The sequence below is a fragment of the Notamacropus eugenii genome, chromosome 4 (genome assembly GCF_028372415.1).
Source record: "Notamacropus eugenii isolate mMacEug1 chromosome 4, mMacEug1.pri_v2, whole genome shotgun sequence".
Taxonomy (NCBI): domain Eukaryota; kingdom Metazoa; phylum Chordata; class Mammalia; order Diprotodontia; family Macropodidae; genus Notamacropus; species Notamacropus eugenii.
The window spans coordinates 171,669,658-171,695,967 of NC_092875.1; the positions used below are offsets into that span (position 1 = coordinate 171,669,658).

Consider the following 26,310-nt stretch of genomic DNA (forward strand, 5'->3'; position numbering starts at 1 on the left):
GAAGGATCCCAGAGATATGCTAGTCCAGCACCTCATTTTACAGGTGGTGAAGCTGAGGCCAGACCGGAGGCCCTTTTCTCATTTTACATGGTGGAGGCCAGATCCACATAGCAGGTCCTTCCCATTATACCACACAACTGTGTTTTAAGATAGAAAAGTCAATGTGTTAAGGCTTTGAAAGATAAGGCACTTTCCACTTACCTAGAAAGATGGATACAAAGTAGTTTTCACAGCAGTTTTGGAATCAAATGAGAGCAAGTTAGAAAGCATCCAGGATAGTAAAAGACATATTGTGGGAGCTCTCTTCTCCTCCACTCACTAGAATTGAAATGTTTGGGGAACAAAACCATTTAAGCAGTTATCTAATAGACTTTGCTACTGTTTTGTTTAGTACTGCCCATGTTCAGGGATGGCGTGATACACTTTGATGTGCACTTACTGTATTTCTTTAAATTGATTTAGAATTTCCTTTCTGTTCCATTCTCCCCACAAATGGTTAAGAATAATAATGAATGTGTAAAAAGGCAAGTACTTGTTCACTCTGCTCATGCAGGGCCTTGCCCATAATGGTAATGGCCAGCATTTTACCTTGTAGCCCTCCATTGGTTTTAACTCAGGACTTCCAAAAACCTGTTTCCAAACTAAACAGTGGTCAGATTTTAGAAATGAGTTGAGTTGTTAAATGCTGTAACCTAAAGAAGAGATATGGACAAAATTGTTTTAAGTAAACTGCCAGACAGAACAATGGTTAAGAAATAAGATATACTCATGGATTAAAATATTTACATGGGTGAAATACTTGAAGCAGGAAAGTATTTTGATGTCTAAGGAAGTTGGTCATTATCAAATCTAATTAACCTATAGAAACCAAAAATGACTTTATGTGGTGAGGTGTTTTTTTTTTTAGAGGGAAATGTTAATTTTATTTAGTTTTCTGGTCTTCAGAGAGAATTTCTTAAGCAAAGAAAGTGATAGATTTTCACAGACAGCAGTACTCCATTAAAAGCTGCCTTTCTCCAAGAAAGATTCTTTTGTATATGAAGCTCTGGCAGCAGAGGATTGGGTCATAAGGTTGATATTCTCGTGAACACTGCATTAGATCTTTCCCCAGGTTTCAATTTTTATAGTAATAATATACACTGATCCTAGCAGATGGTGCTCTTCATATTGTAAACAGCGAGCCAAAGCACTGAAGATTAGTATTGCACCTTAAACACACATTGACATTAATCACTGAATATTCCTTACCACTCTTCAGATGGCTCACTGTATGTAGCCCAAATCTGATACTCCGATTTGGAGAAGGGGAGGCTGCATTACATGTAGGATAACTTAAAAAAAAAATTACCGAATAGGAAGGGAATCAAAATTTGGCTTTTTTTCCCCTCTCTTGAGCTATTAACTATTCTTCTGTTTAAGTTATACGACTTTCGGAGCAGACCTGTCCCTGTATTGTTGCTCACAGAAAAGTTTTACCACCTTATAAGAAGTGATTTGTCTCTTAAAATTCCTGTGAAACAAGTCCAAAATTAGACTAAGGCCTCAGCTTTTCCTGCCAGGAAAAGCCTTTGGTTAACCCCCTACTGACATTCCCAAACAGGATTTTTAAGGGTGACCTTCAAAGGTGTTTTTTACTTTGTTCTGAAAATGAGTTTAACACTTAGAATGTATGCTGGATATACCTAATAACCTAAAGGAAAGGATATAGGAGTATTATAAAGGAATTGTGTAACATTTTTTCTCTTAATCCCCCTATTCTACTTGTAATTAACTATGTATTTACTATTTCCAGCCAGAAAAAAAATCTATTTTTAAGCTCGGAATAGTATGTTTTTTAAAAATGCAATCAGTTCTTTGAAATTATGAAGGTTTTGTTAAGAGTTAAGCAAAAAAAAAAAAATGTGACTCAAGTTCGTAGAAAAAAATTATTTGTTACTATGTCACCCCTGAATGATTTGTTTTAAATATTGCGGTGAAGAGGAACCAAGAATAAATTTTAAAGAGACAAGCACATTGACAGTAAAGTCTTACAACACAATTCTACTTAAAATTGCAAACCATGAAAGATAATTGATTACTGAAAAGCAAATGACTCTGACAGCCATGAAAAGGGCCTCAAAATAGAAATAATCTCCAATTTAAAATGAGATTAAAAATAGAAGATTTCTTTTATATCAGGATAAGATAATGTTAATTCCCCATCATGTAATTCATTTAACCATATCTGCTATTTAGAGAAACTATTACAGGTTTTCATGTGCACTTGTACATGAATTAGAGATTTTTCTTTTTGGGTCCCTTTTTTTAATGGGGAAGATAATAGAGAAAATGCTTTAGAATGCCAATATCACTATAAAGGAATATTAGAGAAATTACTTAGATTTGACTGCTGTACTAGCAGATTCATGCAGTTTTCAGTCGCAGCATGGAAAATATTGCTGTAGTCAGAAGGGCAGTGAAGAAACATCCACATTTTAAAAATTGCTTCCCTGTTGACATTTATATATTTACATATATATCTATAATTTCCTAGAAAGCTGCTACAATGTGGCTATAAGCCACTAACCTACTTGTAGGAAGCTTACTTTTTGAATATTTTTCTTTTTAATTTTTTCTTCATTCTGAAGTGAATTTTTTATCATTGCCATTTGTAAGCCAGTAGAAGGATTTGTAAAAATAATAATAATGACACAGCTATACAGAAATACAAATAGTGTTCATTTGATTTTTAAGGCATTTTTCAATACAGTACAGCTTAAAGAGAATTCTGTGACCAGGTGGCTAACTCCTTTGGTAATATTCATACTGTTAGAATAGACATTGCAGTCCACATAAGTCCTGTTTAAGCAACATTACTTTGTACCGTTTCCTTTCTTGGTTTGTGACACAGTGTTATTTTCCTACAAAGTATTTTTAAATTATTTGTAACGGTTGGAATGGGAACATTTCAGAAGCTTCCATTGGCCTACTTTAAAATTTTGTGAAAGATGGGAGATCTTAATGCTTCAGAATTGTTTGTGATGATGTGTAAAAACTTAGGAAATTCAGTTAAATTTTAAGAGGAGAGAACGACAGGGATATGGTAGTTCCAAGGGGAATTTGATTTTTTTTCATATAATATTTCGTATTGCATGTTATTTTGCCATTGACTTTTATATTTAAGACTCTTCATTTATAGTTGTCATATGTCATTCTTATCACTTTGCAATACTAAAAAAGTATACTGGATATAGTTAGCCTTCCCACCCTGACAGTTTATTGACTCCATTCCATTGCCTGGTATTTGAGGTTTTATATATTCTATTTGGTAGGGTAGAGTTTGGTTTTTTTAGTACTATGATGTCATAAATGAACAATGTGTTCTGGAGCAGTGTCACTGATAGTGAGTGATTCCCTTTGGAAGATGAAACAGAAAGCAGCAGAAGCATCATGATGTAGTGGAAAAACTAGTCCAGAAGCCTCAATCTCATCTCTGACACTAGCTGTATGAATCTCAGTTCCCTTTTATGTAAAATGGAAATAATAATACAGTACCTACCATGAAGGGCTTTGGTGAGGGTAAAATTTAATAATGTTTGTAGAGTTCTTTGCAAACCTAAAAGTGCTATATAAATGTCAGCTGTTTTTTGTATTTTTTTAAACCAAGGATTTCATCCTCTGTCTCCCCCATCACGTTTCACTTAGATGTTCTTCCAATAATATCAGATCCACTAGGCGTTAGGAAGTAGGGTCCCAGAGATGGTGCTCCTCTCTGCTCCTTTGTCAATGCGGACATTTGTTTTTCTAGAATACTGTTAGGTATCTTGTTCCAATTTTTGGTAATTTACAGAAGTCTCCCTTCCAAGTATAGTACTGCACAGATTTTCATTTTTGCCTTTTCCTTTTTCATAAAAGGTTATAAGCAACAGGTGACATTCATATTACAAAATTTTAATTTTAAATCTGTACTATAAAAATAAATATTTGCCTTACTAGAGAAATAAAATTGTAACTACTTCACCACCACTAGTCACTTATCTAGGTCAAGTATTTAAAGTGGCTTCTAACAGTTGTAATTACCATGTTGCAAACTGACAATTTTCAGATACAGAAAAAAAAACATTCATTTAACTTTTTTTTTTTTCACCAAAAAAGGTCACTCATCTCCACCAGCACACTCTTTAACAGTTGTGTTTGTAAAAGACCAGAAATCCTAAATGTTGCCCATTTGACGGTGACATCCATTTTTAGATGCTCTATACCATAGGGCTCACTGATATAGCAGTTCATAGGTTACAAAACCTTTTCACCTGTTATTTCATTTGACCCCTACAAAAATCTTTGGAAGTTGGTAGTGCAGATACTGTATTGACAGGTGAATAAACTGCAACTCAGAAGTTAAATTACCTGCCCAAATCCACACTAGGGCCAGAAAGAACTCCAGGCGTCTACCTCAAGGCAAGGGATTTTTTTCTCTGCTGACAGCTGCTGTGTGTGTATCAGGGAATTGGACTGAGATCCCTTTACTTAGCTCTTTTATATCATGTTCAGATTCTCTTCACCTTGAAATGAAAAATCCATCTCTGCTAGATCAGACAGATAAGCAGGACTTGTGTCAAAAGGAAGGGCCTTTCCAATTTGTTATGCTAGCAGCTGGTTCTTTTCTGTTGCTTTGGCTTGCTGTACATCTGGAAGGAGCCAGTTCATGTCTAAACCACATCCCCTATCCTTAGGAGAAGTATTTTTTTGATGTGTCAATCATACACTTAATTGTAGTTATTAATTGGTAGGTTTAAAGTATTAACCACTGCACATAATTCTGAATTTCATATTTTTTTGCTGTAGTTATTTCCCCCTATTCATATTGATCTTCATAAAATTACTCTGATTTTAAAGTTGTACTGTGACAATAATTTAATGTTAAAAGACATAAGTAATATTGATTCTGATAAATTATTTAGGTTGATAGATGATGTTTTCAGGGTGAAGGACTTAATATAGTCTCATATGAAAACTAGTTGCATTTTGAAAAAGTAAAATTATTTATTAATTCAAGATATCTTTTATTACTTTGTTAAAAAATATATATGCCTGGAGCCTAGTAAGGGAAGGCCTTTTTCATTCTCCCAAAGGTGAAGGTTCATTAGCACCAGTACATCAAATATGTCTCACTTCATTCCATTTAGATAGAATGATTTCCTTTAAATTAAGGAAATGTCCCAGCTGCTACACCCTGTCACAGTTTTTAAATATATAGAGTCATAAGATCAAACAGAGCAACATTTTTATCTGTTGACACAGGTTTAATTTGGAGGGGAATTTGTAATACTGTCTTGATTTTTTTCCCTCTTTGGCATTCAGATTCTTATATGTGGTGCTCTTGAAAGGAATCTTATCCTGCCTGTGTCAGTGCAGGCTCCAGGCGCTGTGTGTTTGGTCAACAAGCAACAGTGGGTGGTCGGACTCTAGCACAGGACAAGGGCCCGCTGTGCACAGGAAAAAATGTTCAAAGGTGTTTAAGGGTGGTAAGGAAGTCTGCTGCCCTTCAGAGAGTCCCGAGGCTATGGATCAGTGTTCCCTCTCACTATTGTAGACTGTGAGAAAACTTGCTGTAAGAGACATGAAGGATGAGAAAATACAGTAAACTTATTCACCTGGTTTCACATCTGCAGACTTCTCTTAACAAACATCTATTTTACCCTTTACATTGTACATAAACTGTTATACAAATATTGTCTAGTGTTTGAGTTTTTGAGTGGATAAAACTAAAACTCTTGCAATTTTAGTTGAATCCTGACCAGTCAATAATGTGTCCTATTGCAATTCTAGGTTCAACTATCATTCTTTATAAGACCTCCCTAAAATCCCTGTCACTTCCATGGAATATCAGACTTGTCACTTTGCATCTAATCTTGTGTTAAAGGGTCATTAATCTGTTTAACTAGAAAACTCATCGTTGTAAGAATGAATTACAAATATGTTTTGCATGCAAATGGGTCCAGGTTACAAAAGTAACATATAGAATTACTAATGAAGTTTATTTTCTTTCAAAAGAAATAACATGAAATCTAAATAAATGAGTTGTTTTTAGACTTAGCCTACTTTTTTTTTAAGGAAGCAATTGCTAAAGATAATTTCATTGATGTTCTGATTAAAATGCAAATATCTCTTCTTCCTAAAGGACAATTTTTATTAGATATTTGTTTGCTATTTCCTAAAAAAGGATCCTTTTTTTTTTTTTTTTTTTTGCTTCTGTGTATATGACTTTCTAAACCTTCCTGGGGGTGTATGTCTACAGAATCACAGAGACATGTGTGCTTATGTATAGAATTTCATCACATAGTACCAAAAATGAATTTTGCCAAAGTAAAAAAATAAACCATTGACTATTGTTCATAAGAAAACCTATCTTAGTTATTAAATTATTTTGAAAATTTTTTACCCTTAATGAATATACCCATTTGTAAGATTATCTTTAGTTTATAACTTTGATAGAATTGTAACACAAATGTTGGTTTTTGTGTATATGTATTTGATAGGTAAAATTAATATTAGAATTTAATTTGCATTACTTTTCTAAGAGAACAGTAGAATTTTAAAGCTGAAAATATTTAATTCTAATCTCTTTTTAGAAAGTTAAATTTCTTATAAAAAGTTATATATGAAGTCTGATATTCATCCCAGTCTTAATCTCACATCTTTTCAGATAATAAAACTTTCCAATTTTATCCTAATAGCACTTGCTACCTAATCCCATTTAGTAGGGATTCCATTATTGTACTTTGTATCATAAAATTAAAGAATTATCATCTAACATTCACCACTTATGGCATCTGTAATCTTGTCTCATTTAGTCCTCATTTCTGAAATATTTTGCACCTCAATTTTTGCTTTAGGGTAGAGTTTTTATATTCTCAGATAAAACCTACTAACATTTTTCAGTTAAAGGATTGGGGCAAAATAAGCAGTTTTTCCTTTTTTATCCTTAGATGTTTCTGAACATATTTAACCTTTAAAGTCTTAAGTTTTAAAGTTTAAACTTTCCTCCATGAAATCCCTATATATAATAAAATTAAGTAATTTTCCTTTCTCACCTCCCCCAAGAACAGATTTCAAGCATAGAATCTAGGCAGTTAACATAGGCAAGAACAAAAACTTAGATTATTTTATTAGGATTACAGTATATAGCCATTTTCTATGTTAAAATGGGTCCCCTTATTCATTTTAGGAATAACTCTCAAAGCAACAAATTTATCTGTAAATTTGGTTACAAAATCCCTCAAATACTCCCAGTGTTGATACAAAGATAGCATTAAAAACTAAACATAAGTTTCTCATAGCAACTTTAAATTGACCCAGGTTACCCATAAAATGCCCTGCTGCATAGTTTGTCTCTCACATGGATAAGTTAATGTTCCTATGAGAGATGTAGGTTTGTGGATCCAGTTGAACACTGCTATTATGCTGTGTTAAAGTATAAATATAATAGTGTACAGGCTTTCCAGGAAAGATATCCCGTACATTATTGTATACAACAGTACATGAGATGCTGTGCACATTATTCCATTATATAGATAACCTTTTTATTTCAACATTTTAAAAATATCATAGTATTAAATTCAAAACACTAGGTTTTACGATAGAAGCATCCATAATATCAAGTCATTATATTTCTTGAATTATAGGATAATGAAATCAAGGGGGGGGTATTCAAATGTTGTGAAATTTTTCCATTTTTTGATTTTTGTTAGTCAATGAAGTACTATTGGTGTCTTTTTCCACCTCTTAAAAAATTGACATTTGGTATGCCTTCTATCATACTGTATATGGAGTGACTATCCTGGAAGAAAGATAGTATAATCACAAGAGTTAAAAATAGGATAAATTTGTGGATCTTAGTTTTATTACATTAAGAAATTAAAATATAAAAGCAGTGTTGGAACCATTAGATTTTTTTTTAATACAAAAGGACACTTTTGTAAGTGTTTAGTGACAAAAAATGCTATTTGAATGATTTCAGTCACTGTTGGAAAATTCAACCTATTGTTCTCCTTTAAAATTAATTGCTAGATTTTGTCCAAGTGAGAGATAATGAGATGTCAAGGAGGAAAACATATTTGTAAGTTGATTCTCTCTGTTTAGTTTTTAGGATTTATGAATTTACGTATGGTGTTGAAGCGCTATCTTCTGGTCAGTCAGAACAAAATATGTCTTACTAATGTATTCCAGATGTTTATTAGTCCTGAGGGCATATGTGCTGTTCTAATTCCCTGCTGCTGTGTTATACTTTCTTGTAATGCTAGACAACCAATTAAGAAATTAGTTCATGTTAAACTTTCTTTTCCTGATCAGAAAATTGATGATGTGTTTTCTAATGGAACAGGAGAGCATTCTTCACACATTCTTTGTTGTTAGGAGGGGAAATTTTGTCCTTTTTAATAATATCAAATTTTCAAGAATACTATTTTAGCTTAATATCAGATAATTTTAGTTAAGGTACTAAAATGTACATTATAAATCTCAGTATTATTTCATCAATCTTATTTTTAGAAAGGAACTATGTACAAGGGACATTTTGTATTCAGTTCTACAAGAATTTCCCAAGTGACTACTATGTACAGAAAACTGTGTTGAAGGCTAGAGATACAAAGACAAAAATGAAAAATTTTATTGGCAGGCGATGTGAAGGGGGGAATTAGTGGCATATTTCCAGATGCAGAAAAGAAAATGAACACTTATTCTTACTGGGATGTATAAAACAAATGATTACTATATATTATGAACCTGATAAATTGTACAGTGCTACAATATGGTGAACATCCCTTGCTTCCATAGTAAATAATTACCTAAAGTTTTAGGGTTCTCTATAGTTTACCCCTCAAGTTGTTTAATTATAAATTTTGTCTGAAAGGTGTCAGGCGGGATTTGAATTCAGCTTTTCCTGACTTTGAGACCAGTTATTTATCTGTGTGATCCGGGGCAGCATAGAAAAGTACAATGTGCAACAAACTACCGTCCTACTACCTGTTTTTATAGCTCTAATTAAGAATGATTTTGACATTTTAAATCAAGCTTTCTTGTATTTAAAAATGTAAAAACTGTTCTTAGCTCACAGGAAATACAAAAGCAGGCTGAAGGTTAGATTTAGCCCATAGTTTGGTACCATCTGCTCTGGTTTAGGGCAAGGGAGGTAAGAGCCTCTTTCTTGCTCATTCTGGATGTTCAGCTCTGGGTACCACTTCTTTAAAGTTAAGAAAACTGATAAACTGGAGCCAGCTAGAAGAGGAGCATCAAGAGGTGAAGGAAATCAAAACCATACTATGTGAGGTTTGAAAGAACTGGGATACTGAGCCTTCTCTTAGAAGAGCTACTTTATAAAGCAAAAATGTTGTCTTTAAATAACTAATGTATAGGCAGCATGACAGGAGCCAGGAAGACCTGTGTTCAAGTTCAGCCTCTGACACCTATGCTGGGCATAAAACTCTGAGGAAGTTCTTTGTTCTCTCCCTGCCCCAGGCAACTCTCTAAGACTGTAAACTGCAGAAAAGCTGCTGACCTGCACTGGTAGAGGACATTTTCTCATTTGGAAGTTTCTTATACCAATGAAATCGTAGGACCAATGTCTTCCATCCTTATCAGGTAGAAGAAGTCTTTTATTGCTTGGTCCCAGAAGTCATAAATAGAACTAAGGGGTAGAAATTACACTAAAATAGTTTTTCTTCACATATGGAGCATCTTAAAAATTATAGTTGTTCAAAACTAGAATAAGCTGGTTTGGGCAGAGTGCTTCCCATCATTGGAGAGGAGATATTCAATGTGTGGCAGAGTGGTCAATTGAGACAATCAGTGAGCATTAAGCACCTACTATTTGCCAGGTGCCTTTTGTACCAATGTGAGGTTTTGTTTTGTCCCAATTATAGGACTGGTTAGAAAGGTTAATCACTTTGGGACTGAACAGTCAGAGGATAGACACTTCAAACGAAACAAGCCTTTTTAAACTGAGCATTAAAGATGATTAGAATTCAGGTAGGCATAGAAGAGGGATAAGGCCATTCTGTACAAGATGCTCTAAGACTTTACTGGCGCTGTGATGTCACTGATGTGCTGTTGCTTTCTTTGTTATGAAAGTGGTAATAACAATGACACCTACCATTTATGTGATACTTTAAGGTCCCAAAGTGCTTTACAAGTACTATCTCACAGCCTGTGAGGTCAGGGCGATCCCTAGTGTGCTATCGAAGCACATTGTCACCGTGCCTTCTCATCCTTCCTTAAATCCATCATGAAGAGTCTGTCCAGTAAAGTACCTACCTCATGGGTTGTTACGAGGATTGAATGAAATCATATTTTCGAAGTGCTTAGTTCAGTACTTGGCACATAGTAGGGGCTTAATAACTGTTTGTTCCCTTCTCTGGGTTTTCACTGAAGATCTTCCTTTGTTTCTTTTTACATATTTTAGGTATAGCAGTGCAGTACTCAGGCCATCTGAATATTATTATCCATAACGTTATATTATGGAGAGAACACCTGATTTAGATTCAGGAAAGACATAGATTCAAATCCCACCTTGACATTTAATATCTGAGTGACCATAAAAAAAGTCATTTTACTGCTCTTAGCATCAGTTTCCTGATTTATGAAATAGTAGTAATAATACTTCATAGGATTGTTGTAGGATCATTATATGTAAACCACATCACAGACTCTAGGATCTATATAAATGTCAGATGCCATTGTTGCTGCATGACTGATCCACCTCCTCTTGCATGTCCTTGATATTTCAACCCTCCTTACATGTTTATATTGTCCTTTGAATCACTTTTAATTTCCTATTTCTTATGAGTAGCCATGGATCTTGTTGATGAGATCTATCTGGGGCATCATCAAGTCAATGCAATATTAATCAAGCAGTGAGCATTTATGCAATATTTTCTACATGCCAGGCCAGTGTGTTAAACTCTTGAGATACAGTCTCACGTACAGTGAAAATCTGTCTTTTCTTTGGACTTTGCATAAGGCATTCTCTGTGGCACTGCTAAATGCCTTTAGAGAGCACATTCTCATGCATTATGCTTCCATCAAGGTCAGCAATTAGATCACTAAAGTTATATCTTTGATTGTATGCATCAAGCAATTTTAGAACATATGCATACCTCATTGAAGGAGTACTTAATAGTTTTTTATTGATCAAGCCATTTTTATGTGGGGGGAGGGTGCAATCAACAAACAGATCATAATCTCTGGGTTTTTTTCAATCATGTGACTGTAAGGATGTGGTTTACTGTAGGGTAGGATCTGGAGCATCCATTGCCTTACATCTGGGCCCCCAGCAGTGCCACTCTTAGACTGAATTACTCTGTGGGTTAGAACCCAATCAGAACAAAAGCTCATGAGTCCTAATTATATATTTACTTTTATTAACCAAAGGACACTTAATCCAAAATGAAAGATACGTAATCAGCGTAGCAGATAAAGTACAGCACAAGAAAATTACACACATACCCTCATGCTTGTAAGAGAAACACTTTCCCCGGTATACTATATACCAGAAAAAACACATGTAACCTGGAAGTATAAATGTAGGGTACATGCAAAGTCATAGCAGCTCACACTTTTGATGCTGGTTAGAACCTGATATTTTCTTCCAGTATCATATTGTTTTCTACTGATATTTTTTTTTGGGTGTTGCATCTCTAGTTATCTTTCGTTGCTCCATTTCTGCTGGGTGATCTCTGGAGATTGTGTGGTTGCAAGCCTGTTCTCTGCTGCCATCTGTAGGACTTCAGCTATCTAGCTTCTTCTGGGCCAGCTGGTGTTCTGCTATATGTTTGAGAATTACAATAATGATAATAGTAATAGTAATTATTATTATTACAACTATGGCAGCTAATATGTGCTTATTATTTGCCAAGCACTGTGCTGTGTTTTACAATTATCTCATTTGGTAGTATAGTTAATATAGTTTCTGTAAAGAATTTTCCCTGACAAGGAGAGCTACTGTTCTTTTAATACATATCCACATGTGGCAATATGTTTTGCATGACTTCATATGTATAATGGGTATCATATTTCTTGCCTTCTCAATGGTGGGGAGGGGCAGGAAGAAGGGACAGAATTCAGAACTAAAAATTGAAATTAAAAAAAAATACATAGCCAATGCTTAAGTCACCATACCCAGCTAGACAGCTAACAAAAGTCAAAAGATTATTCTTTTTGGTGCATATTCCAAGTCTATGGTTCCAGCCAACTATTTCAAGTTTATGTTAGGGAAATTCATTTTAACTCCTTTTGCACCCCTGATTGTTAGCCTCTGGCCCCAAAACCCATTTCTAGAACTCTTCAAAAAAAATCTCCTAGTCATCTGTGCATCCTGGGGCACAAAGGCATGAAAATGAAGTTGGAGGAAACAACTAGCTGAAGAAGTGAAAGCCATCACCTTCTACCCAATCCGCTTGCTGATATTCCTACATTAATTATGCATCTATTCCAGGAACCAGTCTTGCTGGTTCTTTTTACCTCCACTCAATACAGAAGTACTATTTCTCCAAAGTAGAAAATTATATGCAAAAGCCTGCCTTTTCTTATTACTGCTCTTTTCTTATATTTTCATCAAGGATATCCTTAATACATAAGTAGACCATTCTAATAAAAATGAGAAAGTAGGTAAATAAGTACAGCATCTTTGTCCGATGACCAGTGACTGGGCATACTACTGGATGAACTGGATCATATCATTCTTGATAGTCTCACTGGAAATGAAACCAAAAAACAACAGGAAGATACATCTAAATAGAAAGATGGTTCACAGGTTGTTCCAACATTTGGCACAAAAGATGAAGAAATAAATAGATATTTTCTGTAATGAATTTTATAATATCCTCCATTTTAAATCAACATTTGTTTTGATACTTGATCACTTTAATGCAAATGTGGGTATAGGTGAGGAAGGTGAAATATATGTTGGAAAGTATAATTCAGGAAAGAGGAATGAGAGTACCTCCTTCTTGATGTTTTGTAAATAAGGTTGTTTTCTAAACCAATTTTTCCCTTATGTACCACAGAAGATATAAAGTGTTAGCTGACTTTGGTGGTTTCTGAGCATTTTTCACTGCCTTGTGGCAGCTCTTTTATGTTGATTATACTAAATAACCGATATCCTTACTTTTATGTTTCCCATTTTTCAGAGTTAACAGCTAATCTGAATAGATTAGGTTGGAGTCATTAAGATTACACACAGTCAAATTTCATCTTTAACCTTTTTCTAATTTGGTGCTATTATTCTCTTTTCTTTCGTACGTATATGAAAAAATAATAACAAACCCAGCAGTCCACAAGTGGTTGAATTAGGGACTTGTATTCAATAGGAAAGAACAAAAAAATAGAACATTAGAAGAACAAAAAAAATTTAAAAACTTACAGTAAGGTGGTTAATGAATCACTTTTTTTCCCTCAGGCAATACAGCACTACATAGTCCAATGCTGGAGCTGGATAATGATATGCGCCCTTCTGCATTGGCTCATCTTAGTCAGACAGCTTCACTAAAAAGGGCCAGCAGCTTTCAGTCTGGTAGAGATGATAGTAAGTATTTTTCCTTTTCTTTTTTTTTTTTTTACTAGTCTTTAAACTACTTATGTTCTCATGCTGTGATGCTATATAACTTCTGGTTTTGAATACCAATGATTTTGTTAGCTATATTGTACCTCTGGTTCTTATGAAGCAACTTAGGAGTTACTAAAATTTGCATACAAGTGGATAGTTGAAGGTGAAAATGTAGAGAAGGAATCTGAGAGATTCTTCATGGAAAGAATATAATCAAATGTCTTGAAAGTGAACATTCCTTGCCTCCATTTCATAGAATTTCAGAGTTGAAAGGGGATGCAGAGGCCATCTCGTTCAACCTGTATCTTATCAAGAACCCCTGTATATCATAAGATCTTTCTGAATATTAGGGTAGTTGAAGGAGATAGATAGATACATAATAGATAGATACATAGATAGGTGGCACAGGGTGAGTTGAATATGAAAGGATGATATCTAAAACATAAAATTAAGGGATGAGAGAGGAAATATATTAAGAGGAGAAGGGGAAAGATAGAATAGGTAAATTATCTTACATAAAAGAGGCAAGATAAAGGTTTCACAATGGAGAGGAAGAGAGGGGAAGTGAGAAGGAATGAGTGAATTTTACTCTCATTGGATTTGGCTTAAGGAAGGAATAACTTATACACTCAATTGGGTATCTTACCCTACAGAAATGTAGAAGGGAAGGGTTTGGGGGTAGAGTGGGATAATAGAAGGGAGGGCAGATTGGGGGAGGGGTAGTCAGAAACAAACACTTTTGAAAAGGGACAGGGTCAGAGGAGAAAATAGAATAAGTGGGGGCCGGATAGGATGGAAGGAAATGTATTTAGTCTTTCACAACATGACTATTATGGAAATGTTTTGCATAACTACACATATATAACCTGTAGTAAAATGCTTGCCTTCTCAATTAGGGTGGGTGGGGAGGGAAGAAGGGAGAGAATTTAGAACTCAAAGTTTTAAAAACAAATGTTAAAAAGTTGTTTTTACATGCAACTGGGAAATAAGATATACAAGCAATGGGGTATAGAAATCTTATCTTACCCTTCAAGAAAGGAAAGGGGAAGGGCATGGAGGGGGGAGCATGATAAAAGGGAAGACAGACTGAGGGAAGGGGTAATCAGAAGGCATGCCATCTCAGGGGGAGGGGAGAGATGGGGAGAAAATTTGAAACTCAAAATCTTGTCAAAGTGAATGTTGAAAACCAAAATTAAGTAATATTTTTTAAAATTTCTAAGCTTAAGAATCCCCTGTATAGCATCACAAATAAAAATTTCTGCTTTTCTTTTCAAGTTCATCCTATCCCCAGGATATAAAGAGTTTTGTCAAAAAAAATGGTTAGTTGGTTGTTGTCCTTCGTTCTTAAAGAGGACCAAAATGATATCACCAGGATAAAGTGAAGTTTCAGTGTGTCTGACTGGCTGATCAGACCAATATGAGCCTAGAATGCTCCACCACAGGTTGGGCACAGATAGTCCATGTGAATATTTGTGGTGGGTACTCCAGATTTGCGCATCCTATGTTTACTTTGTGCTGTCTCAATTTGCTTTGCTCATAGAGCACAGCATTCTTTCTAATGTGGGCATTCCAGGCTGAGCAGTTCTGCTCCAGTGTCTCTCCCATGTTGCACAGTCAAATCCAAAGTTCTTGAGAGAGACCTTGAGAGTGTCCTTGTATCGCTTCTTCTGACCACCATGTGATCACCTGCCCCATGTGAGTTCTCCATAAAATAATCTTTTTGTCAAGTGTACATTTTGCATTTGAACAACATGGCCAACCCATCAGAGTTGTGCTCTGTGAAGCATAGTTTGAATGCTTTGCAGTTCAGCTTGAGCAAGGACTTCAGTGTCTGGTATCTTATTCTCCCAGGTGATCCTCAGAATCTTCCTAAGACAGTTCAGATGAAAGCGATTCAGTTTCTGGTAATGGTGCTAGTAGACTGTCCATGTTTCACAGGCATACAACAGTGAGGTCAGCACAATGGCTCTGTAGACCTTCAGTGTGGTAGCTAGTCTCTTCTCTCCCTGACTTTTCTTCAGAGCCTCCCAAACGCTTAGCTAGCTCTGGCAATGTGTGCGTCAACCTCATTGTCAATGTGTGCATCCCTGGAAAGTACCCTACCAAGGTAAGTGAACTTATCCACAGCATTCAAAACTTCTCCATTTGTTGTAACTGATGGTTCCACATATGGATGGTGTAATGGTAGCTGTTGGAGCACCTGTGTTTTCTTGGTGTTAATTGTTAGGCCAAATCAGCACAGGCAGCAGAGAACTGATCTATACTTTGTTGCATCTCAGCTTCAGAGACTGCATTGAGTGCACAATCATCTGCAAATAGAAAATCATGCACCAACACTCTCTCTACTTTGGTCTTGGCTTGTAGCTTTTTCAAATTGAAGAACTTACTATCAGTACAGTAGTTGACCTTGATGCTGTGTTCATCCTCATTGAAAGCATTTTGAAAACATCATGCTATAAAGTGTGGGAGCAAGCACACAGCCCTGTTTCACTCCATTGGTGACTGGGAAGGCACAAGAGCTTTCTCCATTATCCAGAACCCAGGCAAACATGCCATCATGAAATTGACATACAATGCTGATGAACTTCCCTGAGCAGCCAAATTTTGACATAATTTACCATAAGCCCTCATGACTAATAGTGTCGGAGGCCTTGGTCAGATCTACAAACGTTGTGTACAGACCTCTGTTCTGCTCCTGGCATTTCTCCTGGAGTTGTTGGGCAGCAGGCACCATATCAACCATTCCTTGGCCCTTTCTGAAGCCACATTGGCTCTCAGGTAGGTGACCATCCTCCAGGTGACAGATCAGCCTATTAAGGAGCACTCTAGCAAGAATTTTGCCAGCACTTACTAAGAGAGAGACCCTCCCCTGTTATTGTTGCAGGACAATCTATTCCCTTTACCTTTATAGAGATGGACAATGGAGGCATCCTTGAACTCCTGGGAAATAGTCTCCTCTTGTCATATAACCTGGAAAATTTCAGTCAGCTATTGTATGAACTATGGTCCCCCTACCTTCTAAATCTCAGCTGGAATAGAATCAGCATGAGGTGCTTTGCCACATGAAAGGAGCCTAATGGCCCTCAAAATCTCTTCTTCAGTTGGAAGTTCAGCTAAGGAGGGACTGACTTCAGCCTGAGACCTCAGCATTGATTGATGATGGTCTGTTGAGAACACTATGGAATCTCTCTAGCATCATGTCCTTATCACTAGTCAGAGTGGCTCCATTAGCATTGAGTAGTTATGATGTACCATAGGTTTTTGATCCATAAATAGCTTTCAGGAAATCATAAAAGCACTTTGGATTGTTACTATCAGCGTAAAACTGAATTTCATCTGCCTTCTTATTGAGCCAGGAATCCTACATCTCTCTAAGCTTTGCTTGTACTTTGCTTTTGATAGAATTAAATGCTACCTTCTTAGAGGTAGATGAACTATCCTGCTGGCAAATCCTGTGGAGTTCTCATTTTTCATTTAGCAGCTTCTGAATTTCCCTCAGTCATTCCCATCAACCATTGTTGATGTTTTCAAGTGTTCTGACCCAGATGAGCAAATGCAGTGCCCTAGGACATCAAATCTCTGAAAGCTGTCCACTTCATTTCTGCCCCACTATTGCCAACAGTGTGTTGGCTCAACTTTCCCTCCAAGTTAGCAACAAACTGTTCACACATTCAGTAATTTTGCTCTCACTAAAAATAATGATTACTAATAGTGGTCAAAATGTTTTATAAAATTTGTTTCAGTGTAAATTTAAATCTGTATAGATCACTTAATTCCTGGATTTTTTTAGTGTACTTCATATAGTTTATCAATTTTTTAGAAAATAATAAAACAACATTAAAATCCCTTATTAGGTTGATTCAAAACTATATTCCTTTTATTTTATGTTTCTGTCTTCTTTCCTTAGCATGGCGTTATAAAGCTCCTCACAGGGTGGCCTTTGTTGAAAAGTTGACCAAACTTGTTTTAAGTCAACTCCCTAATTTCTGGAAGCTCTGGATTTCCTATGTCAATGGAAGTCTTTTCAGTGAGGTATGAATAGGTTCATATATATATTCATATGTAATTTTGATACTGTGAATTTATATAGAGTTTTATTTAGTGTTTGAAAATGGTTAAAATTAACTAAAGCTATAAAGTCTAATAGAATAGAAATAATAACCACTATGCTTCTTTTAAAATTTTGGCCATTTTATGTTATAAAAAATTTTATATCATAGGATCATATAATCACTTTAAAAACAAAATTGGTAGAAATATTTTCATAGTCTTAAAAATCTTTGTGTAATTCCAAGCTGGCAAAGTTGCAAATGACATGATTCATTTCAGTTCATTAAATAAAGCATTTATGAAATACTTGCTCTTTGCTAGGCACTGGAAATGAAAAGACAAAATCAAAACAATTCCCACTTACGTTCTTCTAGGGGAATAATTATTACACATATGCATATAAGTGTAACCTTTGACATAGATGCACAATCTCTAGGCTTCCACAAACCAGATTCAGTCTTTGAGGAAGTTCCCCCACCCCACCCCCAAAAAACTTCTCATTAGACCATTTTATCAACACCTTGAGTTTATTCTAAGAAATTAAATATTATTCAGTACTGAGACAAATAGAAAGCCCCAAGATCCAGAATTTCTGGGTAATTAATAATCAATTTGTTAATTAGGCTAGCCAGCAATCAATAAATTGGTGGTCAGTGATTTCTCTCAGTAACCAAAGACTCCCAGTGGAGATCCTGAGACCCTTAAATGCCTTTCTGAAATGGAATGCCACTGACAAGTAAAAATCATCCCTGATTGGTGGACATTCTTGCTGAGAACATAGCTTGATCATGAAACTCAGCAGCCTCCAGCATTCTGGACAGGGAAATCCATCTCCATCCAGATCTCTCTGGGGGGCTTTTCTCCTTCATGAGCTAGGTCACCCTAAACTCAAATGGAGGGATACAGGGTAAGGACTGTCTCAGATGATTCTGTTTATACTTTAAACTGAAGTTAAATCTCTTGTTGGATGGGATCCCATCCAAGATAGAACAGCATGTTCCTTGAGGGCTAGGAGTAATCTCATCAATTAGTCACTTCTTTAGAGACTGACTTAAAAACAGTTGGACCTTAAAGAGGAAACAGAAGCAGAAAAGCCTGGATCCGAATTTAATAATTGGCTACTAATTTTGATAGTATAATAATAATTTCGATACTTTTGTCTAGTCCTCCATAGATATGGGTAAAAGAGCCATGGGGTTGTAAAACCTAAGGTCATAATGCATAGTGCATACGAGAGAGCTTTTATTCTCCCCCATAGAAAAAGCAAAAATAGCATAATAGTTCTTTTGAGTTAGTATCATTGGGAAAGCACAGTGATTGATATACTTTTGATTAATATTAAATAAGAGAATAACTTCATCCATGTGTAAACTCATTCATTTTCCTTGATGTTCCCTGGAGAAATAAAAATATTGCATTTCTGCGAGTTTTTCTAATACAAAGACTGGCTTCAGATGCAACTAATGTCTATAAGCAGAAAATTTCAAAGGATTATAAAGCTGTGTACATACCCTTTGACCCAACAATACCACTATTAGATCTGTTTCCCAAGGTGATCAGGGAAAAAGAAAAAGAATCTATGTGTTCTAAAATATTTTGTAGAAACTCTCTTTTTGATTGCAAAGAACTGGAAATTGAGGTGATGCCCATCAGTTGGGAAATGATTGAACAAGTTGTGGTATACATGATTGTGATGGAATACTGCTGCCTGTGAGAAATGATGAGGTGCTTGATTTTAAAGAACACATGAGATTTGCATGAAGTAACGAAAAATGAAGTGAGCAGAATCAAGGCAATGTTGTTACAGTAACAGCAATACTGTTCAAAGAATAATTATGAACAGACAAGTTATTCTGATACCCAAATCAGCTATGAAGGAAGATGCTATTGACCACCAGAGAAAAAAACTGATAAATTAAAGTAGTATGGTTTTACATATATTTATAAATCTGTTTCAAATGATGACCTTCTCTAGTGTGGGTTGAAGAGGGAGGAAGAGAGACAGTGTGGAATTTAAAATGTTATTCCCTAAAATTTTAATTTAATTTTAAAAATACATATGTGTACATAATATATATATATATATATATATATATATATAAACAGAAAATTACTCAACCGGCAACATGTCCATACTCAGAAAATGGAATAATTTAGTGATACTTCTTTATAAAACATTTGTACCATTTTCTTTTAAACTTAATATTAAATGATTAGATTTTTTTAGAGCAAAAAAAAAATTTTAGTCTCTTAGAAGTTTTGTGGTTTAATAGTACCATATTACACACATACTATTAGATCTCTTGTCCTTTACCACAGAAGATGATCAGTATATCATTGGTATTATAATTTCCTTTCCTTATCTACTTAATCTGTAAACTAAGGTTGTTTTTCAGAATGGGAATGTTTAGAAGCTTTCCTAGCAATTTTCAGGGATAAATAGTGATCACAAGTTCCTAGAAGAACATTAGTAGTATTATAGAATAGCTGGTTCTAAGGGATCTTTCTTTAAAACCAATCTAAAATTCTGATGACCTTTTTTTATCAAGAATGATTGAAGCTCTGGAGACACCTTGTAAAAACTGATCTTAGAGTGAGGGGTTTCAAGGTGGAATTGAGTAATCTTGTGATCTACTAATTCATTTGATGAGTATATATGTTTTAAGCTCAGCTTTTTTCAGCTTAGTTCCACCTTATTAATATAGAGTATCTGACATGCTTTACATGCCAGCTAACGTTTGGATAGTATTGAGATCTGTGTTTGGACCAACTAGAGAAGTTCATGATTTTAGGAAGGCCTTTTTATTTTCTTATCATGACCACTAACATCAAAGGTATATTTTGAACTCATCAAGAAGAGGTACAATCTCTGATAGTTATGATCACATAGTAGTTAGTGTAATGTAGTTAAAACAGTGTTTTCTTTTTTAACAGGTACATACCCAGTTGTGGTCAAAATGGCATTCAAATAATATCATGCATATTCTACATAAGACATAAATGAGCTATTTCAGAAGAAGTGAAGAACCACATTTGCAGTTGTAAAAATCACAGTACTCATTTTTGCTGAGTTAACATCTCTAGTTTTCAGTTATTAAAAAAAAAAACTTTTGAAAAATGAAAATTTTTGCTTTTTAAAGTTTTCTCTTCACATTTAATTAACTCCACAGATTTGTCTGTATTTAGTTCTAGTTGCACAATACTTTTCATCTTTAGTAAAAATCTGAGAATATGGAAATACAATTATTTTTTTTAATTTTCCCAAACAATGAAGAATCACTTATGTAGAAAATTCAGAATCTGAAAGTAATAAACCAATTTAAAAATTACACACCAAGAAACCTAAGTATTTTGGTCAGTATGTTAATGTTGTAGCTGCATATTGCTTTTTCTTGTTCCAGAAACTAACATGTTCTTTTGGTATTGTGACAGTTGAGGTCCTAGATGGTTAGAGCTCTTTGAACAAGCCAGACCTATGTGAGGTAACATACATGAATCAAAACAGTGAAATCTAACCGTTGGTCTCACCACAAAGTAGTTTTGGTCTGTATATACAGGAAAGGATTAATTTTTTTAATTAACGAAATGATTAATGGTAGGTTAAGATCTTACCTTGAGATATAGTTTAGATATAGCTTATTTCATGTGTGAGAAGACTGAAAATGTCAAAATAATTTTCAAACATTAAGGCCTAGTATTTTAAATGTAATGAGTCATAAGATTTAAACTTTTCTGTTACAAAATCAGATTATGTCTTAAAAATAGAACACAACAGATTTTATTACTTAATTTGTTGGAAATGTTTAACTCCAGTAAATGCAGGAAAACACATTTTTAGAGACTCGAGGAAGTATTTTTTTATGTTTCAAGAGATCTTTCTTGCCATCAACATTTTTTAAATTGTTCAATCTAAATAATTTTATAAAACTAGAAATTTAGTTTGCAAAATTATATTGTCCAGTAGATGTCACCATGCACACATTAATACTGTTTAGTTGCCAAAGAGTGCATGCTTATTTGATGTGGCCTCAAAAGCTTTCATTGAATGTTCCTATGCCAATTTTTGAAAATTACTAACAAAAGTACTCATGTGATACCCCTTTTCCCTATCCATCATTTCTGTTGTTTATATTGGTGAGCCTAGTAAAGTATCATTATCCCTAGCAGAAATAAGTGTTTCTGTGGAATCACAAACCTTAGAACTGGAGGGAACCAGAGATGGTGTGCTCCAGCTCCCCCCTGTTCAGTTAGAAATTAGTCTCATTTTTATGGAGAAGACATTTCAGCTTATTTACTTAACATAAATAAGATAAAGCAATCCAGAAATGTGTTGGTTTGAACTTTGTATTGAAACCAAATTAAAGTCTCAAATGAAAAGCTTAGAGGAATTTTCCATCTCACGCACAGTAGGTGCTTAATAAATCCTGTTGACTTGACCCCAGTCAAGCGTACCACAGATTTAAGTTCTCTAACTTCGTCTGGGCCCTGTTTAACACTGCTGGTCTTCTTGATTCCCTGGCACAGTCCCTTAGTAACTCATAGATCTAAGATTGGAAAGGATCCCATAGGTCATCTAATCCAACCCTTTCCTTTTAGAAATAAGGAAATTGATGCAGAGAGGTTAAGTGTATTGTCCAGCATCAGTCATGCAGGCAGTAAGCATCTGAGGAAGGATTTGAATCCAGGTGTTTTAACTCCAGAATCAGTACCCTTTCCACTTTTAACAATCTTGCTGAGGTTCAGTCTTCACAAACCCCTCTTCCCACATCACTACCTGTCATTCTTAACCTCTTCTCCAGCTCAAAACATGTTTCTTTCCTCATCCTCTGAGCCTTTCTCCATCCTCTAAGAAATGTCCTTTTCAGTTTTGAACACTGGTCATTTTACCTGTTGCTCCTAGTCTCATTGTTTCCCATCTTCTCTAAAATTTGGCGCTCTCAGTTATCGCCCCTCTTTCTAGCATCTTCAGTTTCTCCATCTGCTGGCTTCTCCATCTGCCTGTTAACGTGTACACTTTATCTCTGCTTTGGAAGAAATTATCCCTTGACTCTTGAATCAGGATTAGTGGTAAACAAGGGAGGAAGCCGTCTAAGATAGAAAACCTGATGGGATAGAATAGAATGCTGTCTATGTATTGGGGGTAGGTGGAAGAGGGAGATATCCAGAGGAACACTTTACTGTATTTTTATAAGTGCACATATTTTTAATGCTAGAAAAAAATGCTTTCTTCATGGAATGAAGATTCTTATTTTATAATAAAGTCATATAGTATCTGTTACACTGAACTCCTGTAGTAGGACAATGCACTTAAAATTTTTTTTATTAATTTTATTGGTCTTTTGTTTTGCTTTTACTTTCAGTTTTATATTCCTTTCTCCTGACTTGCTCCATGAGCCATACCTTGTAACAAAAGAGGTGAAAAGAAAGGGGGAAGAATTCATTCAAATAACTAGTACGTCAACCAAGTTTTGACAGTACACGCAGTGTTCCACACTTCTGGTTCCTCACCTCTGCAGTCAAGGAAGCGGGAAGATAGCTTTTCTCATCTTTCTTTGGGACCAGCCTGGTCAGCAAAATAAGAAAGCATTCAGTTTGGGAGTTTTTATTCTTTCCATTGCCAATACAAAAGTGCATTTTCACAAGTGTACTATTGCCAGGAAGTAAAATTGGCTTCATGGAGAATTTTACTTTTCTTTGGAATGATACAAAGAAACATTAGGGAGGAAACACAAGTCTCAGACTTTTTTGGGGGCCATATGAGATGCCTTGTCTTGACTGATTGACCCTTCTTTCCCATAAGATTTTCTGTCCTCTATCCTCCAGCTCTGATCCTATCTTTTTCCTTTCACTGCCATACTTCCTTAATATGTGCTTTATTCATACTTTCTTCATTTCTTTGCCATAAACTCCTTTACCCCCTGCAGCCTGACTCTGCTCTTATTACTGTTACAATTTTATTCTCAAGTGACCAATGATTTAATAGAGAAATCTAGTGACCTTTCTCACTTGTCATTCTCCTTAATGACAACTTAATATGTATAGTGTTTGACAGTGTTAAAAAAAAATCCCTCCAGAATATATATCTCATTTCTAAGAGCCTTCCAATTTAATGATATTTTAGGTGTGACTTGTTTTCTTGAAATATAATAGCAAAAATCAATGTTTTACTTTATGAATTACTTATATAATGATACACTAATACTCTCTTTTAAAACTTTAAGACTGCTGAGAAATCAGGACAAATGGAAAGATCAAAAAATGCAAGGCAAAGGCAGCATGATTTCAAGGTAAGTTAAACTTGAAATTTTTTCTGAGTGTTGCTTCTCAAATATTGAATAGAAGATTATATTTTTAATTTTTACTCATTTTCAAGTTAGGATTCAGCCTTGATTCTATAATTTACATGTAACTTTAGTCATATTAATTATAAGAGGATTGTTTGTTTCCTTTTTCTTTTAAGAAAATGATTCAAGAAGTGATGTACTCACTAGTTAAATTGATCCGTGGGGCATTACTTCCATTCAGCCTCAAGCAAGGAGAGCTAAGACAGTATGGTGGTTGGGAGATGAAGTCTGAACTCTCTGGTCAGTGGCTGACTCATGTCATCCAGACTGTAAGGTAACTCAAAATGTTAGCACATATCTGCTCCCTAAGAAGAATAAAATATTAATTTTTAAGTAGCTCAAAGCACATGCAATTCTGATGTGATTTTTAACTACTTCGATTAAGGAAGAAATTTTTTCCTGTCACATCCTCTCTTTTATCCTTCATTATTGCCTGCTCTCCATTTGAACTATCTAACAAACCCTTAAAGTCTCTATCAGTCTTTTCTCACCTCATCTAACCCTCAGAAGTGCTACTCAGGGAAAAGGCTTTCTCAGCATTTGAATAACATGAATGTTTTGATAGGTGTTTTAGGCAAGATATGCTTTTTCTGTCTAATGGAAACATCATCTTATGATATGTTTTCTTGTTCATTTTGTGTCATTCTAACCTCTGTTACTACTTTGATTTTTCTGTGTCTGCATTAGTGCATCTCTTAATTTCCTAAGTCCCTTACAGTTGCTGTCATACACATGTACTCAGTATTTTTGATGACTTTGTGAAAAACATTGTTAATAATACTCTTAAACATGGTTTCCTGTTAAATGTTTGACAGGCTTACTTATGAATCCTTGACTGCCCTTGAAATACCTAACGATTTGTTGCAAAACATCCAGGATCTTATTCTGGATCTACGAGTACGTTGTATAATGATCACCTTGCAACATACTGCTGAAGGTAATATGAGAAAAATGGATAATAATTTCAGTAAATTGAGAGTAATAGTATTGATGGACTGATTGTAGATAGCCAACCAGCTATTAGTTTATGCCACAAAACACATAAGTAATTGGAGGCCTACATGCAGGATAATCCAAAAAAGAACTATTGCAGTCATTGAAGAAGATGTAGGGGGACAGTCACATGAATGTATCATCTTTGGAATTTCTAATTGATCCAGCCATTCTGAAAAGCTATGGGGAACTTTATCCAAAAGCCCACCAAATTGTACATGTGTTTTTACCCAGTAATACTACTACTAAGAATATATGATCCAAAGAAATTTAAAAGAGAGAGAAAGGGAGAGAGAAAAAGAACTTCCATATGTACAAAAATATTTATAGCAACCTTTTTCTTGTAAATGAAAAGTAAGGGGATGGACCATTAATTGAGGAATGGCTAAAAAAATTATGATATTTGAATGCAATAGAATTTTATTATGCCATAAGAATTTTATTATGCCATAAGAAATGACCAAAGGGATAAATTAAAAGGAACCTGAGAGCTCTTTTATGAACTGATGCAAACTGAAATGTGCAGAACTAGGAGGACAGTGCATCTGTAATTACACAGTAACTACAATATTGTAAGAAAAACAAGTGGGAAAATATCCGTCAGTCAACAAACATTCATTGTTTACCATGTACCAGAAACTGTGCAAAATGCTTGGAATACAAAGAAAGGCAAGAAAAAGGCCCCTGCCCTCATAGAGCTCAAAGAGCTTGGGTGTGGATATGGTAAAAATAACTGCATACATACAAGAGACATCAACTGTAAATGGAAGATAATTTCAAAGGGATGGCCCTTGCAGTGGGGAAAAGAGACAAAGGTTTCCTACAGAAGGTGGGATTTGAATTGAATCTCAGAGGAAACCAAAGAATGTAAGAGGGAGAGGTGAGGAGGAAGAGCATTCCAGGCATAGGGGATAACCAGTCCAAATACATGTTAACAAGTGATGGAATATCGTATGAGAAAAAAGCAAGTACTCTGGATCATTGATTGCAGGGGGAAATAAAGCCTCAAAAAACTGGGATTATAGGAAGGGGCCAAGTTAAGAAGGGCTTTAAATGCCAAATAGGATTTTATATTTGATTTTGCAGGGGCCTGGTGGAGTTTATTGAGTTATGAGCAGTGGCATGGTCAGAGCTGCACGTTAGCACTTTGGCAGGTGTATAGAGTAGGAATTGGAATGGGGAGAGACATGCAAGGAAGCCAGTTAAGAAGCTGTTAAAGCAAGTACAGGTGTGAGATGATATGGGACCCCTGGTGGTGGTGGGTATGTGAGTATTGAAAAGGGTCTGTATACGAGAGAGACTGTGAAGGTGGAAACAACAAAATTCAGCAGCAGAGTGTAAGTG

The 26,310-nt window shown here is 35.2% G+C and overlaps 1 protein-coding gene across 8 annotated transcripts in view; it reads left to right on the forward strand.

The window, feature by feature from the left end:
* EXOC2 (exocyst complex component 2) overlaps positions 1-26,310 on the forward strand; it is a 250,636-nt gene that overhangs the window by 124,779 nt on the left and 99,547 nt on the right. For all 8 annotated transcript variants that reach the window (XR_011965863.1, XR_011965864.1, XM_072603658.1 and 5 more), the window contains 5 exons: positions 13,433-13,558; positions 17,487-17,611; positions 23,851-23,916; positions 24,090-24,247; positions 24,789-24,910. Coding sequence is in view for 6 of the 8 variants with exons in the window: in XM_072603658.1 (XP_072459759.1) it covers positions 13,433-13,558; positions 17,487-17,611; positions 23,851-23,916; positions 24,090-24,247; positions 24,789-24,910 (597 nt within the window). In the remaining 2 variants the exon portion in view is untranslated. The remainder of the gene's footprint in view (positions 1-13,432; positions 13,559-17,486; positions 17,612-23,850; positions 23,917-24,089; positions 24,248-24,788; positions 24,911-26,310) is intronic.